Source organism: Anas platyrhynchos, chromosome 14, assembly GCF_047663525.1.
Source record: "Anas platyrhynchos isolate ZD024472 breed Pekin duck chromosome 14, IASCAAS_PekinDuck_T2T, whole genome shotgun sequence".
Classification (NCBI taxonomy): Eukaryota; Metazoa; Chordata; class Aves; order Anseriformes; family Anatidae; genus Anas; species Anas platyrhynchos.
The window spans coordinates 10,487,891-10,508,110 of NC_092600.1; the positions used below are offsets into that span (position 1 = coordinate 10,487,891).

The window sequence follows — 20,220 nt, forward strand, 5'->3', positions numbered from 1 at the left end:
CCTCATCTGTGCAGGAATGCCAGGCATGCAATAAATTTCACACATTCACAGCATGAACATGTTCTTGTCATGATCTCTGTGAAGACTACACAAATCAGACATACACTCGTAAGCAGCCCAGCAATGTTTGCAATTCAGCAAAATCTCTCAGATGAGACGCACCTGTGAGTTCACAATTTAGAACAAGAAGAAGAGATGCTCTCGTTAATATGCCCTGTACATGGAGCACAGAAGATGCGACGCAGCCTGTTCTAAGAGGGGCCACAAACAACAGGACATGAAAGTATGCAGCATCATCCAGCAGGTATTTGGCCTCTCTTTGCATCAAGGCATGCTCCCTTCTTGCTCAGGGGCCTCCATATCTTTTACTTCTAACAAAATGAATCTGCAGCTACACACCTCGATTTTCACCAGCGACAAAGCAAGCAGAAAAACTTTCAATCAGTTTTTTTTTTTCCATCAGATCAGATTTCTGTGATGCTGTCACTAATGAGTGGGTAGCTTCCTATAAACATTTATTAAAATTCACTGTGGCCTTAACATATGCTTCATATGATAGGTTCCCCTGCTACTTCCCTTTGCAGAAAAGCCTATAATATTAAACTCATTGAAGTATGGATGCTTTGGGTTTTATGGAAATTCCTGTTGTTGTAGTTATATAAGTGCTTATGCAATGAAAATATACATATTACACAAACCTGCCTAAGTCACCAAGAATTATTTACAAGAGCTATAAATCAAAGTTGCATCATGTTTGTTTCATACATAAAGACCTATTGCACACATACATAAAATGTCACATATGCCCAAAACTTGCTTTAAGTCACTTCCCAAAAGATAAAAAAATAGAACTGAACTGCCTGCTGAAGGGTATTCTTTAGTCAGAGGCCATGCAAAATTGTATTAGGAGCTTTGAAGTTAAAACATGAACATTGACTACTAGCAAGGGCCCTAAAGACAAAGACATTTACTTGATGTAAACATCCAGTGAAGACAAAGGTCACCTTATACTTTCCTGAAATCTGATCATGGGAGAAACTCCACATCCTGCTCCCAAGTTTTCTTAAAAGCTGAAATCTTTTTATGGAATGAATCAATGGTGAAACATTATTAGCTTTGGTGATTGTAATGGCCAAGTTATAACCTCACAGGCCACAGGATTAGGGCAGAGGAATCTGATTCATCTCAGCACCAGAGCAGATGGGTCATGAGCTGAAAGAGCTAGCTGCCTGGCAAGCCAAGCCGCCAGTTTGCAGGAAATGGGTTTTTATCTGAATCATGGCTTTGATCCAAATCAGGCAGGAAACAAACTCTTTTGAAAATGCCTGCAAAGTGGAAATTCCCAGAAAGGTCACTTCAGAAACATCAAAACACTTCCAGAACACAATTCCCTGAGTTACCAAGCCTCAGCTGATCAGTGACATTGTGTCTGGCAGTAGGGCAGCATCTGCAAACACCAGCTCAGCGCAGTAGCTGGGGGACCTCCCAGGACCCTCTGGCTCTGGCGAGGCCTTGTCGCTGAGGTCTGTCCCGGGAAGCCTGCCCAAAGTCACAGCTCCATGTCAGGGAGTGCAGGAGCTCCAGCGGTCCTGCCTCCAGCCAAGCCTCTTAGCACTTCCAGATTTGGATTTTCATGATTTTTACAGCTTTACATAAGCTTGGAAGCGGTAGCCTAACACCAAGGGCTGGAGTTTCAAGCCCCCAAGCCCTGGACACTCCTTCGTGTCACTGGGCAGACAGAAGAGGCAGCGTATCCTGGGCTGACCTGCCAAGAAGTGTTCCAGGAGCCAGGGGACCTCATTTGGCAAGAACTCACCATCTGGGAAAACTTTCAATCAAAACATTTCAGACCCAGCAGATGTGCTATTTCCAGTTAAACTTTGTTTTACCAGTAAATTCGTAACTGAATGCCTTACTCTGCATTACTTAGCTTCCTATAGAGTCATCGGTATTTATAAAAATGTGCTACAAAAGAATACTTATTCAGACCAACTCTAAGAACTTGAGGCAAGTGGCTGACACTAGCATTTACTGATCAGAGGAATTCAGCAGCAGCGCCTTCAGCTACTCTGTAAGCCCTGGCTGCTCCCTCCCACCTCTGTACCGCAACGTACCTCTTCAGATCCCCTGCAATATGTTCACAGGGTTGAGCTTAAAAATTGTTCTTGAACTTCTAGAATTCACTAGAATTTTTGTACTGCTTAGAAAGGTAATATAGGTACTGAGAAAAAAGGCTGCAAAGCAAAGACAAATCATGACCTCTATATTCGCACATCTGCTTCAGTTCACACTCCAAGTGAGATTTGTTATTAAAAACTTCAGGTAACTGATATGCATTTTGAAGAATGTGAAAGAACAACACCACTACCCAGGAACCACAGCAGGACAGTATGACCCTTGGTTTTGCTTCTGCAGTGATGATTAAGGACTTCAGAGGAGGGTCAGTTGTTTTCTGAATCAAGTGTATGATCTAGTGCCCTGAGGCTCCCCTATTTATTTCTGATTTCTTTTAAGAAAGAGGGTTTAAATAAAGTTCTTCCTGTACAAACAACTCCCTTTTTTCATGTTGAAGATGCTACTTACTTGGATTATATATGAATATTTTAATGCAACACAACATTTACTTTGTCTTCTGCAGTTTATAATTAACTGGTCTTATGAAGGAAAAAAAAATGCAGCAGGGATCTGAGTGGATGATGATCGTATGCATGTCAGCTGGACTACTTTGTACATCCTGAGCTTGATCTTCAATTTTTTTCTTTTTTTCTTTTTTTTGGTAGCTTAACTACTCTAACTACCCTTATTCATAACAGTACCTTTGAAATCTGGTCACTAGAGTGGAAAGCTAGGCACAGAGTTAGAAACTGAACCTAGAAAAGTTAGAAATTACACAGAGAGTTAGAAGTTAAACTTAAATCACCATGTATCTTTTTGCCCTGCTACATTAGGAGATCTAACCCAAAGTGATTTCAAATGTAAGATCCCTTTCAGAGTGCTGCCAATCAGAGATTCTTTTCTATTAGTGGATCCCAACCAATTATATTGCCACCACCACAGGGTTTCTGGGGGAAGGGCCTGCTGATCCCTTCCTTGAACTTTCACACACCTCACAGGCTGAGAAGGACTGATGCTCACCACCTTCTGCTCTGGGCATGAGCTGCATTCTTGAGTGAGGTGGAAACAAGGTGAAGGCAGAACACAGGCATGTTGGACGAGGACTAAGACAAGCAGGTAAGAACACAGATTGCTGGGATTAATAAGGAACGCAGTAGACATTTCTTTATCAGCTGCATGTTAACAACTATAAAGTTACATGGCAAGGTTGATGCTGCATGAGCCCTCCCCTCAAATCGCCATCGCACCTGGATGAAAAAGTAGCAGCACAGCAGAAACACAAAAGCTTCATTTCCAGGGCCACTTAAGACTGTGCTAATAAAGGTACCAACTGAAGCTGCAGTTCACTAGAAAAGAAACATTAGAGTAGCAGCTCCACAATTTACAGTCTGGGATTATAAAACAGCTACTCTTCACGCCAACAATTCATTGATACAACTGTGGGGGATGAGGAGGACTATCTCCTTTATTAAAAATAAATAAATAAATGTGTGACTCCAAACAAGAATTTTGAAAATACCAAAGAACTATGACATTTTTCTTCTGCCAGAAAAATGATCACATCTTGACTGAATACTTTGCTTTCTCACTTCCTTTTCCAAGCTGAAATGTCAACTATTTCAAGTAAAATCAGAATATTACTCAGCCACAAATCAGAAAAAAAACTTGATGCCCAAACTGTCATCAGAAAGGCACATTCTAGTTCCATATTTGCAGTTTTACTATTAAGTAAACAAAGATTAAACCCTTCCAAATGCTTTGCTGCTTAATGACACAGTCACTGGCATACTATTAAAGCTCAACACTCTGACATTCCAGTCATTATATCTGCAAACACTAAGACATTATGCAATGAGAAAACCATCCTTTTATTGAAACCAAAGATGTCTAATTGTGACAGGTGAATGTTTTAGCTATAGAGATGAAATCTGTATACATACTACTTTTATGCAGTCTTCATGTTCCATTTACACAATTTGCTAGTTTAAAAGGTTTTAACAGTCAATCAAGATTCCAACTATAAAACTCCATAACAGAAGAAAATTATATTGTGTTATGGAAGTCAGCTAGATAAACAGCACCTTCTGATTATGATGATATTATTACGTGCTTTGTGATGAACAGTAAGGCAGAAAACATTCACCTGGTTTCATATTCAAAATACTTGCTGAGGTTCATGTATAAATGGATGAATGAACAGAAGGGTAATTGTGTGTTATTTTAATATAATAAAATCAAAATTATTCAAATCACTAGGAACAAAAGTGTTTCTATATATCTTGTGTGGAGTTCTGCTTTACTGAATTTATGTTTGTTTATGATTCTGACAAGCTACAAAAAGAACCAATAAATATACACAGTCAACACTAAATGTGTGTCTCTATTCTTTTGCAAGCAAACTGTCACAATATTATGCTCATTAAAAAGCTTTCAAATCTAATAACTAAGTGAAACACTAGACTTAATGACTTCAAATAAATATTTCACAACAGAGCTGTTTAAGCCACTCTAAAAACAAACCTCTTGAACAGTAGAAACACATATGCCAAACAAACAACAGAAAAACAGTGTTCAGTGAAACCACTTGTAGTCTTGCCACCAATTTCAGTAAGAACTAGATCATAACAAACAACTTCACTACTTTTATATTTCCTTTTGGATTGAATCTTCCTTTATTTTCTTGCTATACCCAACCGAAGATGGACTCTTCCTAAAGAAAAAGAGACAACAAAAGTGAAGTGGTACATTACATTAACAGAAAAAAAAGTCATATACAAAGCATAACAAATAGACTCTCTTTAGATTGTACTTCATCACATGAAGATTTTGTTTATTAAGGCACACATTGCACATGTAGGCAGCCTGGACATAGGCCACTTACCTACATGCATGGACAGTTAGAGCTCATGGGAAGCTTCCATAGTATCTAAGTAGCCTTAAGCTTTGCTATTTCTCCAAGCTGCTATGCTCTCACTTCCCAGAACAGACCTACATGTATTTCTGATGAGAAAGTAGTGTTATTAACGCCAACAACCAGCACTGTTCACTGGATCACAGAAGAATGTTTTGCATCCATAGAGCTAAAAAAAAATGAGTTCACATGACCATACAGTTTACAAATTAAACCATTTCTACCTGCTGTACTTTTCTGTGCTCTACAGACTGAGCATCTCCCCTCTAATACTTGCTGTGCATAGCAATGTAAGTTGATAGCACATTTCAGTATATTTTATGTACACTGACCCAAGTTTTTAGACATTTAGTAATCTTTTGGGGTTAAAGGAGGGAACGTATGTGATGAAACATTTCCTCACTCCAGTGAGAAAGCCTTTAATGAGCTACAGAGATCAGGGAACCAGCCCTAGAGTAGAATTGGGTCAGAACAGGCAAGAACAGTCATTACTACACACACATGAAGAACTGAAGTGAGGGAACAGGGACTATGCCTTTGTGAAGGCAAAATCCACTTCGCTGTGCTGGGAACGCATACAACACTTCCTGCTGAGAACAGACCCTTCTGCTTCCCAAACATGACTACAATCTTGAAAAATATTTGAGCCCAACATCAGTAATACTGAAGTGTAAGACTGGCACATATTAATAACATTAAAGAGTATCAGTGCATCTTTTTAATTTAATTATTTTGTTTATCATTTTAAGCTTGCTTGGTAATTAATGGACTATATACATACCCTGTCCAGGGAGAATGTCTCATTCTGTGAACTTTGCTTCATATCATTGCCTGTGGGAGAATCATCACCATTTTCAGTCACACTGAATCTAATCATGCAGCATTTCAAGGATTAACTAGGTAGCATTAGAATTCACATACATTTTTTCTCTCAATAGAACTATTTATAGAGGCAATAAAATGCAGCATTAGTTTTCTAGCTCTATTAATGTAGTAAAAAAATTAGAAAATGAAGCAAGTTTATTCAGATTTGTTGATCCATATCTAAATGTCTTCCAGAATTATTCCATTTTCTTCTTGTTTAATGAAAAATTCAGATCAATAGCAGACTTATCTCCTTGATTTGGTGTTGTGTAAAATCTGCTAATTAGCAAGAAGGTATTAGAATTGATGGTTTTCAGCTAAATAGGGCTTAATAGTAGATTCTCAATTAAAGCTCCTGAAAAATGAGATACAATTACAGTTAAAGATAGAATAGGTATTTGGCTGTTTTTTGGTGGTGGTGGTTGCATGGTTGGCTGTTTTTTGTTTGCTTGCTTGCTTGCTTGTTTCTTTTTTAAGAAAAGAATCAGTGGAAATTGCATATATAGCTAATGATTTCTCTCCTGATGACAAAAAGAAGTAAGTATCTGAAAAGGGAATGGGCCTTGTCTATTCAATGCCAAGATAAATACAAGCTAGACAAAGCAGTACTTTGCGTATCCATAACAAACAGAAAAACAGATTAGGAACCATTATGTTGAGATGGTAAATCCACCTAGGAGATCTTGTACCAGCAGAAATCTTGACCTTTTTTTTTTTTTTTTTTTTTTTTTTTTACAATAACTTGAAATTTTGGAGGCAATCACACATTATATGGTTTGGTTTCTAGTTTCTTTCTAAAAGACTTCTAGTCCTTTATCCATGTCTCCCACTCTCCTTTTTCTTAAAGCAGGCAAACAAAAATCCTAGAAGACGTTTTTTCTTCACTGACTGCTAAGTGTCACATAGACATTAATGACTAAACCTTCAAGTTAGGTAGTAAAGCACAGTTTTATAATGACTTCTGCAACAGGTTTAGAGAGAGAGAAAATCTTAAGACACTTCTGATGTGAAAGACACCCACCTTGCCCAGGAACACCTCTCCTGGCTAGCAGGAATGGTTGAGTTCAGCAGGAAGGGTACCTATGCCTGACCCTGTGGAGTTCTTAGATATCACAGGTATTTACTTGTACAGGCATAAGTCAGACACAGTTTTAGGCTTGCCAATAATTGCTGTCTCTTATCACCACAAACAAATGAGCAATATGGATAAACTATGCAGCACGTAGAGAAGCAGAGACAGCATTTCAATTGATGACCAAGATAAGAGAGTAAAGATTATCAGAGCTAAGAAAAAGTTTCCATATGAGGAGAGATTTAGTAGTCTTGACTTTCTCAGCTTGAGAGAGAGCTATGTAAAAATATGGCAAAGGCCATTGGAATCATGATTGGTATAAAGAATGTAAATACCATAAAATTAATGTTCAGTATCTTGTTATACCAAAATTAATCAGAAAATGATTTTAAAGTAAACAGCAGTGCTTTTCCACATAATGCAGAACATTTACAGAACAGTCACAGAATATGTTGTGACATGCTGTCAAATTTCTTCTACTGTTTCAATTACATACACGGTAGGTTGCAGAGAACAGGCCACTGGGGTATATGTATTTCTATTCTGAACCAAAATTGCACTTCTTTTGTTCTCATGAAGAAGAAATTTGAAGGAGTATTTTCTTATTATGTATGTGTAAATGTAACCAGTACAAAACATAATACATTATGAACATAAAATATTGGCAACAATGGATGTACATTTTGGTATATAACTTAATATGTATATGTGGAAAACTTCTGTCAACATGAATGTAAACTAAGCAGAAGCACTGCACATGAATATGCCATTTTTAACTTACCTGGTAACTCTTCACAGATTAGTATATTCTCTTTCCTAAAAACTCATCAGACTGTGAGGCCAGAAATTCTGATTACATTTGTAAGCATACACTGTATTATCTCAAATTGTGCAGCAACTACAATGTCTCTAATTGAAGTTGTCTCAGTACAGAGCACCACTTTTAATTCCCTAGTCATTTTCCAGTAATGAAATAGCTGCATTCAGGGCACAGTGTGAGGACATGTTTGATGGTTATGTTAAATTGTATTACAGTTACCTTTGGGGAGCATCTAATTTATTTATTGTCAGTATGAAACCAACCACTATTTTCCAGTTTTCCAATGTGAAGGAATAAATTATTATTCATCCAAGTGCAGCCTTAGACCTGTCTATGAATAACAGTTTAATTACATGTATATACTTAACATGTTCAGGAAAACTTGCACATATTTTATGTTCATATTTTTAATGTTAAAGACTGCAGAAAACACTTCTGATGTCCTTCCTCCCAAGTAATACACTTTTTATAAGGCCCTCAATGAAAAATAAGAGTTGTTCAAATATGGCTAGAAGAGCATGAAGTATGCAATGAATTCTGTAATTTCTGAGTTGTAAAGCATATTACAAAACAAACAGCTTAGTGGACCTTAAACCTCGAGATCTTAAACCTCGAGGACTTGCATTATTAACTTGTTTTCTCTAGGATAGCAAATACACTCAGTTCATTACCTACCTTCTCCATTAAACTGACTACAAGCAGACAGTCGACTTCTGAACTTTTCATTTTCTTCAAGCATTTTTGAAATTACTTTCCAGACTTTAATCCAGACTTTGTACTGAAAGACAAAATTGATTTTTTCTCGATGAAGCATATAAAAAGTTTGTGTCAAAACATCTCCTATATGGCAGACTTCTCCAGCATGACTACGAAGTCAGAGGATTAGAGGTGAGGGTGTCAAGGAGTGGCGGAAGGTATATACATGGGATATACTGGAAGTCATCTCTTATTTAAAAGTAAAAAAAACCTTTGAATTATACCATAATTTTTCCACATGAGATATCACCCTACTTTCTGGCCTAGCACTCTTGTTTATCCAGGACTTGCGGATTTCTAGATAAGAAGAACTTATGGAAACTTGCACAGAGCCATTAAATTATCTTCAAAGTCATCCAAAATGGGAAGGAAAAAAAAAAAAAGAGAGAGAGAGAGAGGGAGAGAATAAGACAAGATTGCTCATTTTTACCAGGGCAAAAAGCTTTTCTGCTTAATCCCTCAGCAACGGCATAATTCAGACCCCATGCCAGATCCCAGCATAGCAATGGCCTGGACTATTTGATATCAAGTCAGTATTTATCTGTTTTATAGATGTTGATGACCTTTATTTTAGAGGCATAAAACTCCAGCTATAGTGGGCATATTTCAAATGTGCATTAAGAATATTAAACTGGAACTGTTGACAATGGCATTCAGAAAGAGAAACAGACTAAGAAATATAAATGGCTGTTAACATGCTAACGTTATGACTTTTGCTGGACCCCATCCGTGAAACTAGTTTAAATCTAAAGATAATTCCTTTCTCATGGACGTTTATTGCTAAAACATAATACATTTTCCTCATTCTTTTTGAAGACTATTTAATGTACTAGAAGAGTGATATTATAGTATGTTATTAGCTGTTCCTCTGAAGTCAGTAGTATTTTTCTGGTTTTAAATCAAGTATCTGTGACATTACTATATTATAGTCTAGCTGATTACTTGCACCTCACACATTACAAAATCTCATAATGGGTTACTGTTTTAATAAATGTGCCTTTTTAAATTTCAAGCATTTGTTGAACTACTGAACAGGAACAGAAATACATCTGTGAAACAGAAAGTAATTTCATATTGCTACTATTATAGTATTAGTACCTATTGTTCTTGACTTTTTTTTTTTTTTTTTTTTTTTTTTTTTTTTTTGTAACCTGTGGAATTTCTTTGCTTAAAACAAAAGAGGAAGAGAAGGTGCAGAAGTTTTTTCCTGCCAGGTTTCACCAAGCAAGGTGTACAGCACCCTGGCCCCAATCCAAGAAAGCATTTCAGTACATGCTTCAAGTCAACAGAATACTCTCGTTCTTCAAGGTAAGCACATACTTAAAAGCTTTATTGAATGAGAGCCAGAATTTTAAAGCCCTGAAAGAGAAAAAATAATTCCATTTTTCTTTTCTGTGAGTAAGGCTTTCAGAAACAGACTACCAATTCAATCTTTTAATCTCCCTTATGCTCTCACATAGACATATATGGAGCAAGCAGGAAGCTATTTTCTCAAATGCAAAGGCAGCTAATCAGCTCCCACATTTCATACCTTTTTCTTCTTTCGTTTAATTACTTTTTCAACGTTTCTTGATGGGCAGGGAAAGTCAAAGGTGTCAGGCTTCTCCTTTTGAAGGTCATCTAAGAAGAGAGTTTAGATAGCATATCCTGAGTGTTTACAGTAAATTCTTGAGGAAGCTGTAGCATCCCATCCTTCCAGAGGTGCTTATTTCTGGTCCCAGTAGGTTACAGAACATCAGTCCTCACATCATGCCATCATCTTGCCCATTTTTACATTATAACCATGTGGCAAGTGGGTGTCTCACAAACTTCACAAAACAGATTTCAAAACAGTACAGCAACCACAAATGAAGACAACATGTTTCTGGGCAATACAACTAGCTTTTAATTCCCTTTTTATCTCCTCAGTATGGCAGCTACAAAAGTTTCAGCTGAAGGAGGAAATGGTGAGTACACTGAGGCAAGAAATCACAATAATCACCTCTGCTAGTGCTAAAAAAACAGAAGCAAGGAGAAGCAAGGCTGGGCTCTTGGAGTTGAGACACACAGCCACAAGGAGGAAGGACTGGGATGAGTTCCCAGCAGGGTGAGGACAGCAGGCTTCCCAGGAGCTGCTGGACAGGCAGGCGAGGCATGCAGATGAGTGAAAGGGTGCATCCATGTGGGGTTGTTGAACACAGTCACAGCTGCAGGCTCATCCCCTCCTGCAGCATGGCTTTAGGGTAAACCAGCATTCTCCAGGCCACCACAGCCCCATTGCCAGTCACATCATTGCAGTAGGACTTCCAATTGCCAGTAGTCACAGGCTGTCTCCGAGCCCCTGGTTGCCATCACTCAGATAAAAAAACAGCAGAACTGGTGCTATTAATGACAGCCTAATATAGCATCTCCCTTTGTCATCTTCAGAAAAATGGCTTTTAAAAAGGAGAGGAAAAAAAAAAAGGAAAAGAAAAAAAAAAAAAGGAAAGAAAATAAAACAGCTGAAGATCAACAAGTTAACAACACTCAGGACCACCCTATCTCTGTCACCCAGCATTTCCAACCCCCAGCCCTGGATTCTTCTCCAGAGGCCAGGTCACGCTCTCCATTTTCTCTCCATTTCATCTTGTGCAGCAGAGCTATGTTTCATAACAGACTGCAAACAGCGGGAAACTGCCTAATCTTTCTTGTGTGCTTTAAATAAATAAAAGGCACCCACACCCATGCCCATCCCAACTTTCTTTGGTCCCAGCCACAAAGAAAGAAAATTAAGAAACATCTTTAGGCTGTTACAGCAAGGAAGGAGCAAGCAGCACAGTGACACGCTGGTTAGAGGGGAATCTCCTCAGAAAAGGCAGAAAGGGCACAGAACTACAAGGTGTAACAGAGCAGCTCCACAGATGCTGGTTATTTTTGGCCTCATCCCAGGAAAAGACAAGGTGGGCTGTGCTGCATTGCAGCCACCTCACCTTGCAGGCTTGCAGGAGACACTGCAGCTCAACAGAGTAAGAGTTTGGGACAAAAAGACTGAATTTTTCACTCATGTTGAGTTTAACACCACGATCCAATCCCTCCCTAAATATCCGGCCTACCTGTCTACAGCACATCAAAAAAACTTTGTGCCACATTCACCTCCTAGCATGCACAGTCTGACTGGGACAACGCGCCAGCCCAAAGCACCACACGGAAATGGTGTCCCCTGAGAAGAGAAAGACATGGCAAGGGCCTGACCTCAGCCCCATGCTCTCCCAAGGCATGGAGGCCCCCAGGCCCAGCAACACGTACCACGGCACAGGCTGGTGTCCTTCACCCCACCACAGCTCTCCACCGCCTGCGCCCTGCCAGCAGCGCCCGATGCCTTGGGGTCAGCCTTGTCCCCACGCGCCTTGGCTGCCCTCTGCCCCCTTCTCCTGTCCATGGGGCTCTGCTGGGAAAGCAGGATCCTAGACTGGCCCACATCAGCCCACTTGTAGCCCCTGCCACAGCGGATGAGGGAACCGCAGCGGTGGGAGCCGAAGCTGTTGACATAAATGTGTGGCACAAGCGGCCTCCCCTGGCTGCAGCCAGGCTCCATCTTTGGCGGACAGGCCGGGAGGGCACTGAGGAGAGCCTGGGGAGGCGGGGGCTGAGGGAATGGGTGCCCAGCCGCTGCGCTGTGGGGTACATGGGCATGGTGTGGAGGCTCGGCAGAGCACCCCTCCTGTCACGCACACAGAAAAATGGTTTCTCACAAAATTCCAGCTGTCCAGGAAGCATTCCCCTGGTTTGATGAGCCTACTACGAGCTGGTTATAACTCACTCCTCAGATGAGATAGCAACCTATTCCACAGGAATGCCTTTGGCCACCATTATAGAATCACGGAGTGGTTTGGATTGGCAGAAACCTTAAGGATTATTTTGTCCAACCCTGCTGCCATGGGCAGGGTCACCTTCCATTAGATCAGGTTGCCCAGGGCCCCATCCAACCTGGCCCTGAACATGTCCAGGGATGGGGCATTCACAGCTTCTCTGGGCAACCCAGTCCACTGCCTCACCACCCTCAGAGTAGAGAATTTCTTTATGTCTAATCTCAATCTACCCTCTTTCAGTAAAGGTTTAGCACAAAGGACACAGCCTGAAGTCATATATTGATGTATTTGATGCAAATTATTGACAATCCAGGCTGAAGGCAGTCCATCTTTGGTGCAATTTCCAGAAGAAGAATAATTGGCACCCCTTTCATGTGGGCCCTTCTATGGTCCTGTGTTAATACCGTGAGTTTTCACACCAGTATATCCCAAACTAACAGCCTACCTGCCAGTGCATGGGTCACGGGTGGGTGGGTTTCCAGCCACCAGCATTTATGGAATCTTAATTAACTGTTGTCATTTTGTCCTTCTAGCAACAGCTGATGAGCATTGTGTGACACCACTACAGCAAGACGTTCCTTGTCAGGCTCTAACGAGATGAGTCCCACTGCAGCACCGTGGTTAGGACATATTGTCAGTGACAAGCAGGATTTCTCAAACAACAGCACACCTCTCATTGATTTTTGCTTTAGCATTGTAATACTGCTCTGTATTATTTCTCAGTGTTTCAGCACCCTTAGCTCTCAGGAGGGAAAGCATTACAAATTAAAGTCCGTGAGAAGACTTGTTCTGACTCACCAACAGGAGCACGTGAATGGCACCAGCAACTTGTCACCCTGGAATCTTCCCCAGCTTTCAGAGACCATAATGCTGAGAGCCCTCAAGGTCTCTGGAGCTGCTGTCCCCTTGTCCCCTTGGCAAGGCAGGGTGCTGTGCAGAAGGACCCCACGAGATGGCAGCCTTACCTACCAAACAAGAGCCTCCCGTGTCCCCGCAGGAACCTGAGATGTAGGCAGGGGAGCCAAGGGGAAGGAAAAACCCACAGCACTCTTCTGCGAAGTATCCCAGGATTTTCAGTTATTTTATACACTGTCGGAAAAAGGCATCTTGTGTATGCAGTTGAAAAAGAGGGAAATAACTTCCAGAAGCTCAGCCTGACAGTTTGCCAGGGTAATTTGTTATGTCCCAATGATAAAAGGACATCTACTGCAGGATCCAAAGCACATGGAATGAAAAGGAGGTTGTAGTTATATAATATAACCACCGAGACTGTGTGTGTTGTCCGTCCCCCCGCCCCCCGCCACACACACACACAGGAGAAAAAAAAAAAAAAAAAAAAAAAAAAAGAAAAAAAAAAAGAGAGAGAGAGAAAAAAAAATGAAAAAAATGAGAGAGAAAAAGAAGGCACCACAGCCTCATGTCTCACTCCTTCCTTTTCAAAGACCTGAGCTGACAGCTTGGCCTAGAGAGGTAGCCAGTGTGTTCAGCTTGGGGGAATGAAGCTCAGAGGGAAACAAACGAATAACTTCATTAAAAACTGATCCCAGCGTACAAAGTTTGTCACGTCCATTAATCACAAAGCCTTGGTTAAGAAAGTGCTTTTTTTGCTGAAATACACAGGTCTCAGTCCACAACCACCCAGAGAACATAAATCCACGCACATAAATCTAAACAGCACCCATTTTCAGTACCTGATTCTTCACACTTTACATGACCACTTGCTGCTGCATGATCCTGACCAGGAGTTCGCTTTGCCACCTGGCTGCTCCTGTCCTGTGGCCCTTTCAGGGCATCGGGGCTGCCACGTCAGTGGGTTTTCGCAGCACCTGTATTTATGGCATATTCTTCCACACAATTTGTGTTTTGTAATACAAATACACATCCCTTTTGTGACGCATTTTGTCTACGTTCCTCAATAGCACATTGCCAGGACTTTGATTCCAAAAGCAAATTCATCTCAGATCCCATGTAAAATCTGTTACTGCTAACAAAAAAAAAAAAAAAAAAAAAGTCTCTGAGAAATCTGCAGAACTGGACACTTCTTCACGCTCCTTTCCACATGTGAACTGACTACCAGCTACTTCTGTGTTTGTTACTTTGAACAAATCTCTCAGCTTTTCACCACATCTTCAACTGTCTAGTTAAAAATACACCCGACTGTAGCTTTCAGTCTGCACCTTGTCATAGTTTGTTTTGTATTCAGATGTCAGCTTCTCCAGCTCAGAACGTGCATTGTTTCCCGCATTCTCTTGTTTCAGTTTTACTTGGTCAAGTATGCATCATCTTCTGCTAACCTCAAATACCATTTTAAAATAACAAAGGTTTGGTGGTAGCATGCCTACAATTTATGCCAAGGAGGAAGGAAAGAGCCAACAGGCCACTGCTGCATGCGCATTTGGTGATTTATCTCATGTCACTCCCCAGCAAAAAGGAAACCCATTCTCGTTTGAGATTTGTTTCTCTGTGAGGATTGTTTGCTGTGGACTGCAAAGAATTACTCAACATAATACTGGCAAGGCAGATTGCTTATTAAATACTACATTATTGTTATCAAGTTCAAATTGTGAATCCATCTAAAATATGAATTTTAACACTCTTAACCAAGATTTTAATGTAGAAAGTATGCTAATTCTGAGAACAGCTACAGACAAACCTTGTTAATTATATCCTCACCAGTAGGACAAACAATTACGGTATCTGTCGTCCTCAAAGAAGACTTAATAAGAGTCGCTGGAGTGAGGTATTTTATTAGAAGGTGGTTACTTTAAAGAACACACTGGAGACCATTTATTAGTATAACTAGGAATCATTATGAAGACAAAACCCACCACTTCTGGTAGATCTAAGCAATGCATTATGCCTTCAGTTTTTGCTTACTTGTAACATTTCATAATTTACAATAGATCTCAGTTAATTATGTAAGCAACAACACAGTGCAGCAGAGGCATAAAATGGCCAGCTGCCATTTTAACACACCTGCATTTCATATTAATGAACCTGCATATCTCAGATTGCCTTACAAACCATGCATGTGGGAATCACTTCATCCGCACCACTCATAAGCAGAGGCATATTTTCCCATTTATCCATGCTGCACATAAAAATATTTAGCACATTATAAACCAAGTTTGTTACACAAAAGCCTGAGCACCCCCTTGAGAGATTTTCAAGTCACTGGGAAGAACCATGGACTTTATAACCAAAACCCAAGTCAATGAGCCTGAAACCCTCGGTTTGGAAGAACTTCATGTTAAGGTATTTAAATAAAGATTCCCAATCTGAAATATAAACTATAGAGTGACTCAAAAAAGGCAAAATGATCACTGCAGTAACGCCAGAGTACAACAGCCTTCTTACTGGAAAAAAACTCGTCCTGGGAATATCACAAAAGTCAGGTAAGGACTTCAGTTTCTCTGATTTTTCTTTTCCATGTCAATGTGCAAACTGCTTTTATTTAATGGTGACACCCTTTGTTTCCAAGTCGGTGATAAGAATACTTTACCTTGTCTCTTTCAAAAGTTAGGCTGCGGGGATTATAATACTGAATGTTACTATTGTAATTCTGGGAAATGTGTACTCAGACCTTCCATGAACAAGCAGATGGAGAAGGTCAGGCCTACCTGAGATAAAACTCCAGATTGTCTTCTCAAAGTGTGGAAGAATATGTAACCACCAATGCACCTGCCTGCGTAAGAGAGACAGTTCTGTGTAAGTACAGTATAAATAGCACTGAACATACTCGTTCCTCAGCAGCGGGTGCACTCTGTGATGGCACTGGGGCCTGAGCACAACTGTTCCAGTCCCCGAACATTCATTCCCTTCCCTAACTCCAGAGACAAAAGGATGCTGCCAGGAAAGGAACAGAGCAGGGCTTCTGTCTCCGGGGATTGCCAGTTCTGCAGAGAAAATTGAAGCAGTCCCTGCTTTGTTCTGCCATTAAATTCCTCCAAACACATCCTCCTGTGAAAGCAACCCTTGAGCAAATTTCCTCACTACTGACTGAAGAACTGAGTTGATTCTGCCAGTGTGTACAGAGCAGCATCTGCCTGTGAACAGCTGGCCTGCTGAAGCAAAGCTGGGGGCTACTGCCTGCTGCTTACGATGAGAATGTTCTTCAAAAACCTAAAAATCACATTTAACTCACTGAAAGAAAATTCAGAATGCACTCCATACACAAACCAATACCAGGAAAGTGCTTAAAGCGACAAGCACTGTCTTGAAAAATGGCACTTTGCTAAACTGACAACTTAATGCTTTCACATGCATAGCAAGGCAAAAACAATCACTAAGCAAACTGATCTTGGTTCATGAGTCAGCAGCAGTGTGAGATGGCGATTTAGATCAAGCAAACAATTTCTCAAACATTAGGTTGGAGAAGGTTGGCGGACTTTTTTTTTTTTTTTAATGTTTTGCTCTATGTGTGAATTGATATCCCCCACAGATTGCAAAATTGTGTTAAGAGTTACTAAGGCACACAGCATGTGAGAACTGCATCTACACCATCAGTCTGCCATTTAAGTGAAACCAATGTTCTTCGCCCACATGAAAAGCAAACCAACTCACTCTGCTATGCAGATTTGGAATCAAAAAAATGCCACATTACCAAGAGCAACAAAACTAAGTCCATTTTAAACATCAACATTCATGCAAAATCAAAAACCTGTTCTCACAGTTCCCCGGTACCTGTGTTGTGTTCAGAGGATTTACTCTCAGCTTTCATGACTCACTAAAATTAAATTTCAGGAAGAAAAAAAACAATCAAACACAAACTTTATATATTTCCATATTTTATGTACACAAAGAGAACTGAGAACTTTTGACTAGCAAATTTTTGGAAAGGAACCTGAACAGAGTAGTAATACACTGGTTTCCCAAGCTCAGTAAACAAGATGGGTGAGGGGGCTTTCCTTAATAATAGCTACATTCAAATAAATTAATATTTATAATTCAAAAGACTCTCTCCGACAAGACCTACAAAAAGTCAGCGAATTATAGTTTGGGCGTCACGAAAGCAGGTGGTATCTGATAGCACTAACAAGAGCATCACGTTTCGGAAAGACTCTCCATCTTAAACAGGGAGCTCAGTAACATATTTAGAGCACCGATTCAGCCCCTCTACCCCCTTCAATTTCTGTGACTGGGAAGACAGCTGCAAGTATATTCTTATCCCAGAGGCTGTTTTTCATGCCGGCGGACTGAATCAGCTTATTTTATACAGAGGAAGAGATGTCAGTGTTTTTTCCTCATCTGTCCTTTCTGAGGCTATTATTTGTCTTAGATTTCCTGTAGGCAAGCAATGTGCATTTTGGACTGCGCCTGAGCAGGCTTTCATAGCACTGAATAAACAGCAGCTGGAGAATCAGGACAGACAGTAGAAACTGTCCAACAACAACTTGACAGCTAAGAGACTCTCTTTAAAATATACCTTCGCCTTTAACTCTGTACTAGATGGGTTTTATCCATCTCCACCCAAACTGAGTTTCTTCACTGATGTGGAATGTAGCAGTTCATTTAGTGAAAGTAGCACCCAAGAGAAAGCTGGTGGCTGACTGTGCTCAGCGAGCAGTTTGTGCTGAAAGAAAATAGTTGAGATTCATGTACTGTGGAAATTCTGAAATTCTACCCCGCAGGCATATCTCCACCTTCTGGAGTCTGCCCCTAGCATTTATTTATAGTTTCTGGACAAACTGAAACCCAAAAGGGATTCGATATATCAGCTTTCCTAGAAAGTTACTCCTCAGCAATTCAGAATCGGCCGAAGCCCTCACTACGAAGTGTGGTTATTTTCAGTTTTGAACGCTCCAGACTTGTGTTATTTCACCTTTTCTGAGGTGAATTTTTTAGACTCTGCCTGTGTAATGAGATTTCATTTATTAAACATTCACAAAGTATTTTGCAGTCTTCAGACGGGAAAAAGTTTAGCATTAGTTTACACACCCCCGGATGTAAATCAGATGATTTATCCTGATAAACACCTCTCAGTTTATATCTTTTGTGAACTAAAATCACTCTGGGAGTGCCTTGTTTGTGGAAGACATCACTGTGCCACCATCAGGGAAAAGCTGATACCAATGAGACAAATTTCAGGCCTATCGTATTTGTTAGAAACCATTATCAGATAAAACACTGATGAGCACATGCTTTCTGAAAGACCACTCTGCACTTGAAAGTAATATCAAGAACTTGTTATCACTCTGAGAGAGGCCAAACTACAACTATTTCCTAACAATGCCAACACAGAGAATAGAGAGAGACTTCCATTACCAGCCAAGTAACTGGTCAGTACCGTCTATATATTGTCATTATTTGCTAGGCAGACATCCCATATCTAGCCTCTTACATTTTTGATCCAAAGCTTACCAGCATTTTATGCTTATTTTTAAATAGCCATTTCAAGGGACTGAGAATCTATGCATGGATTCTCCAGCAGTTTTTTGATTCTTGTTAAAAAGGCATTAGCTTCTAAGTTTACATCATCTGAAGCCAATGGGAATTCAAGTGATTACCATCTTGCAGAACTAATCCCATTATAGCTCAATTCTGTAAGATCTGCATTTCCTGAAGCACCCATGGAAAAGAATTATACTCAACATCTATCAAACATTTACAACACCATCCCTCAGATGATGGCACAAGAGATTAGTAGCTCAGATGCCAACAACAAAGTGCTGGCCACTGCAGCAATATACCAATTTCGACTCCAGTATTGTTTTTGGGGCAGGAGTTTGTCTCACAAGGTACACGTGCATGTTTCAACTCACAGTTCCACTCGGAGCAGCTACCAGACCAATCAAAATTATGCTACACTGAAGCTTAGCTATTTGTACCAAAATATGGAAACTGAAAAAAATACATATAAATATATTGGGGGAATTGGCAGCCACTGAGGATGAAAAACTCTTTTGAATAGTCCCCAAAGGGCAGATCCATAAGGTGGCAACACTTCACAAGACACTTCAGACATTTCAAGATGAGATACTTTAAATGAAAGGCTGCCACCAGCAAGCTCATCTAAGAGCATTCGTGAAAATTCCAGACGTCTTCCTTCTGGGAGTATCAGATTACAACTGCAAGACAAGTAAAAAAGAATCCTTGTCTGTCCATGCCATGCTTGGCCTTCATGGGCTCTGGCTTAGTTATCTTTTTGTCCCAGCTGCACAATGGTTTCTGACTTACGTCAAGTCATGCATTGCATGTGCCTCAGTGGTATTCTTCTCATTAAATACGTCACCTGCCCAGTTAGCTTGACTTCTTTGCTGTGTAGTGGTTTTCATCTTTGTCCCTATGAATTAGCAGCAGAGAGCACAGAGTAGAAGAAATTGATCAAACTATAATTCTTGGCTAGGCCGATACGCTTCAGAGGCAGAGGAAAAAACAGAAACAGCAGTGCTGAAACTGCTGAAAGGCTTTTCCAGAGCTTCACAAAAATTTCTCAACAAGCACCAAATTCACAAAATTAAGTAGATAGGGTTCAACATTCCCTAAAGACATCTGGACCTAAGCAGTAAAGATGTTTCTTACGGCCTGATTCAACTGACAACAGTCCTACAGTCCTCTAGACATCTCCCTTTCCAGTTCTGCAGCTCTGCACATTTATTTTTGTGGCAATTTAATGCAGTGTACAGGGCACTCAACATCTCTCAAGTGGTTACAACCTCCCTCACACGTCTGCTACAAAACCATGCCCTAGGTTTTGACCAGAACAGGGCCACGGAGCTCAGCCTTAGGCACTTTACATATCGCATATCGTGTGCCATACACTTCATCAAAATCACTTCCCAAGGCCCACGAGCTTCAGCCACAAAGGAACATGTATCTACAGGAAGCTTAAAATAAAAAAGGTTAAGAAGAAGCA

At 40.3% G+C, this 20,220-nt stretch overlaps 1 protein-coding gene across 2 annotated transcripts; it reads right to left on the reverse strand.

The window, feature by feature from the left end:
• Positions 1–1,035: 1,035 nt before the first annotated feature.
• On the reverse strand, positions 1,036–13,664 carry C14H5orf47 (chromosome 14 C5orf47 homolog). 2 transcript variants are annotated; one of them, XR_011803361.1, is made up of 5 exons: positions 13,164–13,664; positions 10,070–10,158; positions 8,458–8,560; positions 5,808–5,857; positions 1,036–4,825 (listed from the first exon to the last, which is right to left on the reverse strand). XR_011803361.1 is itself a non-coding variant. In XM_072023313.1 (5 exons), exons 1-5 carry the CDS (start codon positions 12,089–12,091, stop codon positions 4,799–4,801), a joined length of 558 nt encoding a protein of 185 aa, XP_071879414.1. In that variant the 5' UTR covers positions 12,092–13,663; the 3' UTR covers positions 1,036–4,798. The 2 variants fall into 2 exon arrangements, 1 of the variants encoding a protein (XP_071879414.1); XM_072023313.1 differs by having other exon boundaries at positions 11,803–13,663.
• Between the last annotated feature and the right edge of the window lie 6,556 nt (positions 13,665–20,220).

What these genes read in the sequence shown, in the direction of transcription:
- C14H5orf47 (XM_072023313.1), bottom strand. Translation starts at nt 12,091, where the DNA reads ATGGAGCCTGGCTGCAGCCAGGGGAGGCCGCTTGTGCCACACATTTAT. An exon ending in TAGTCAGTTTAATGGAGAAG is followed by an intron (nt 5,858 to 8,457) that starts GTAGGTAATGAA and finishes ATTCTCCCACAG; the next exon opens with GCAATGATATGAAGCAAAGT. An exon ending in AGACATTCTCCCTGGACAGG is followed by an intron (nt 4,826 to 5,807) that starts GTATGTATATAG and finishes CTTTTTCTTTAG; the next exon opens with GAAGAGTCCATCTTCGGTTG.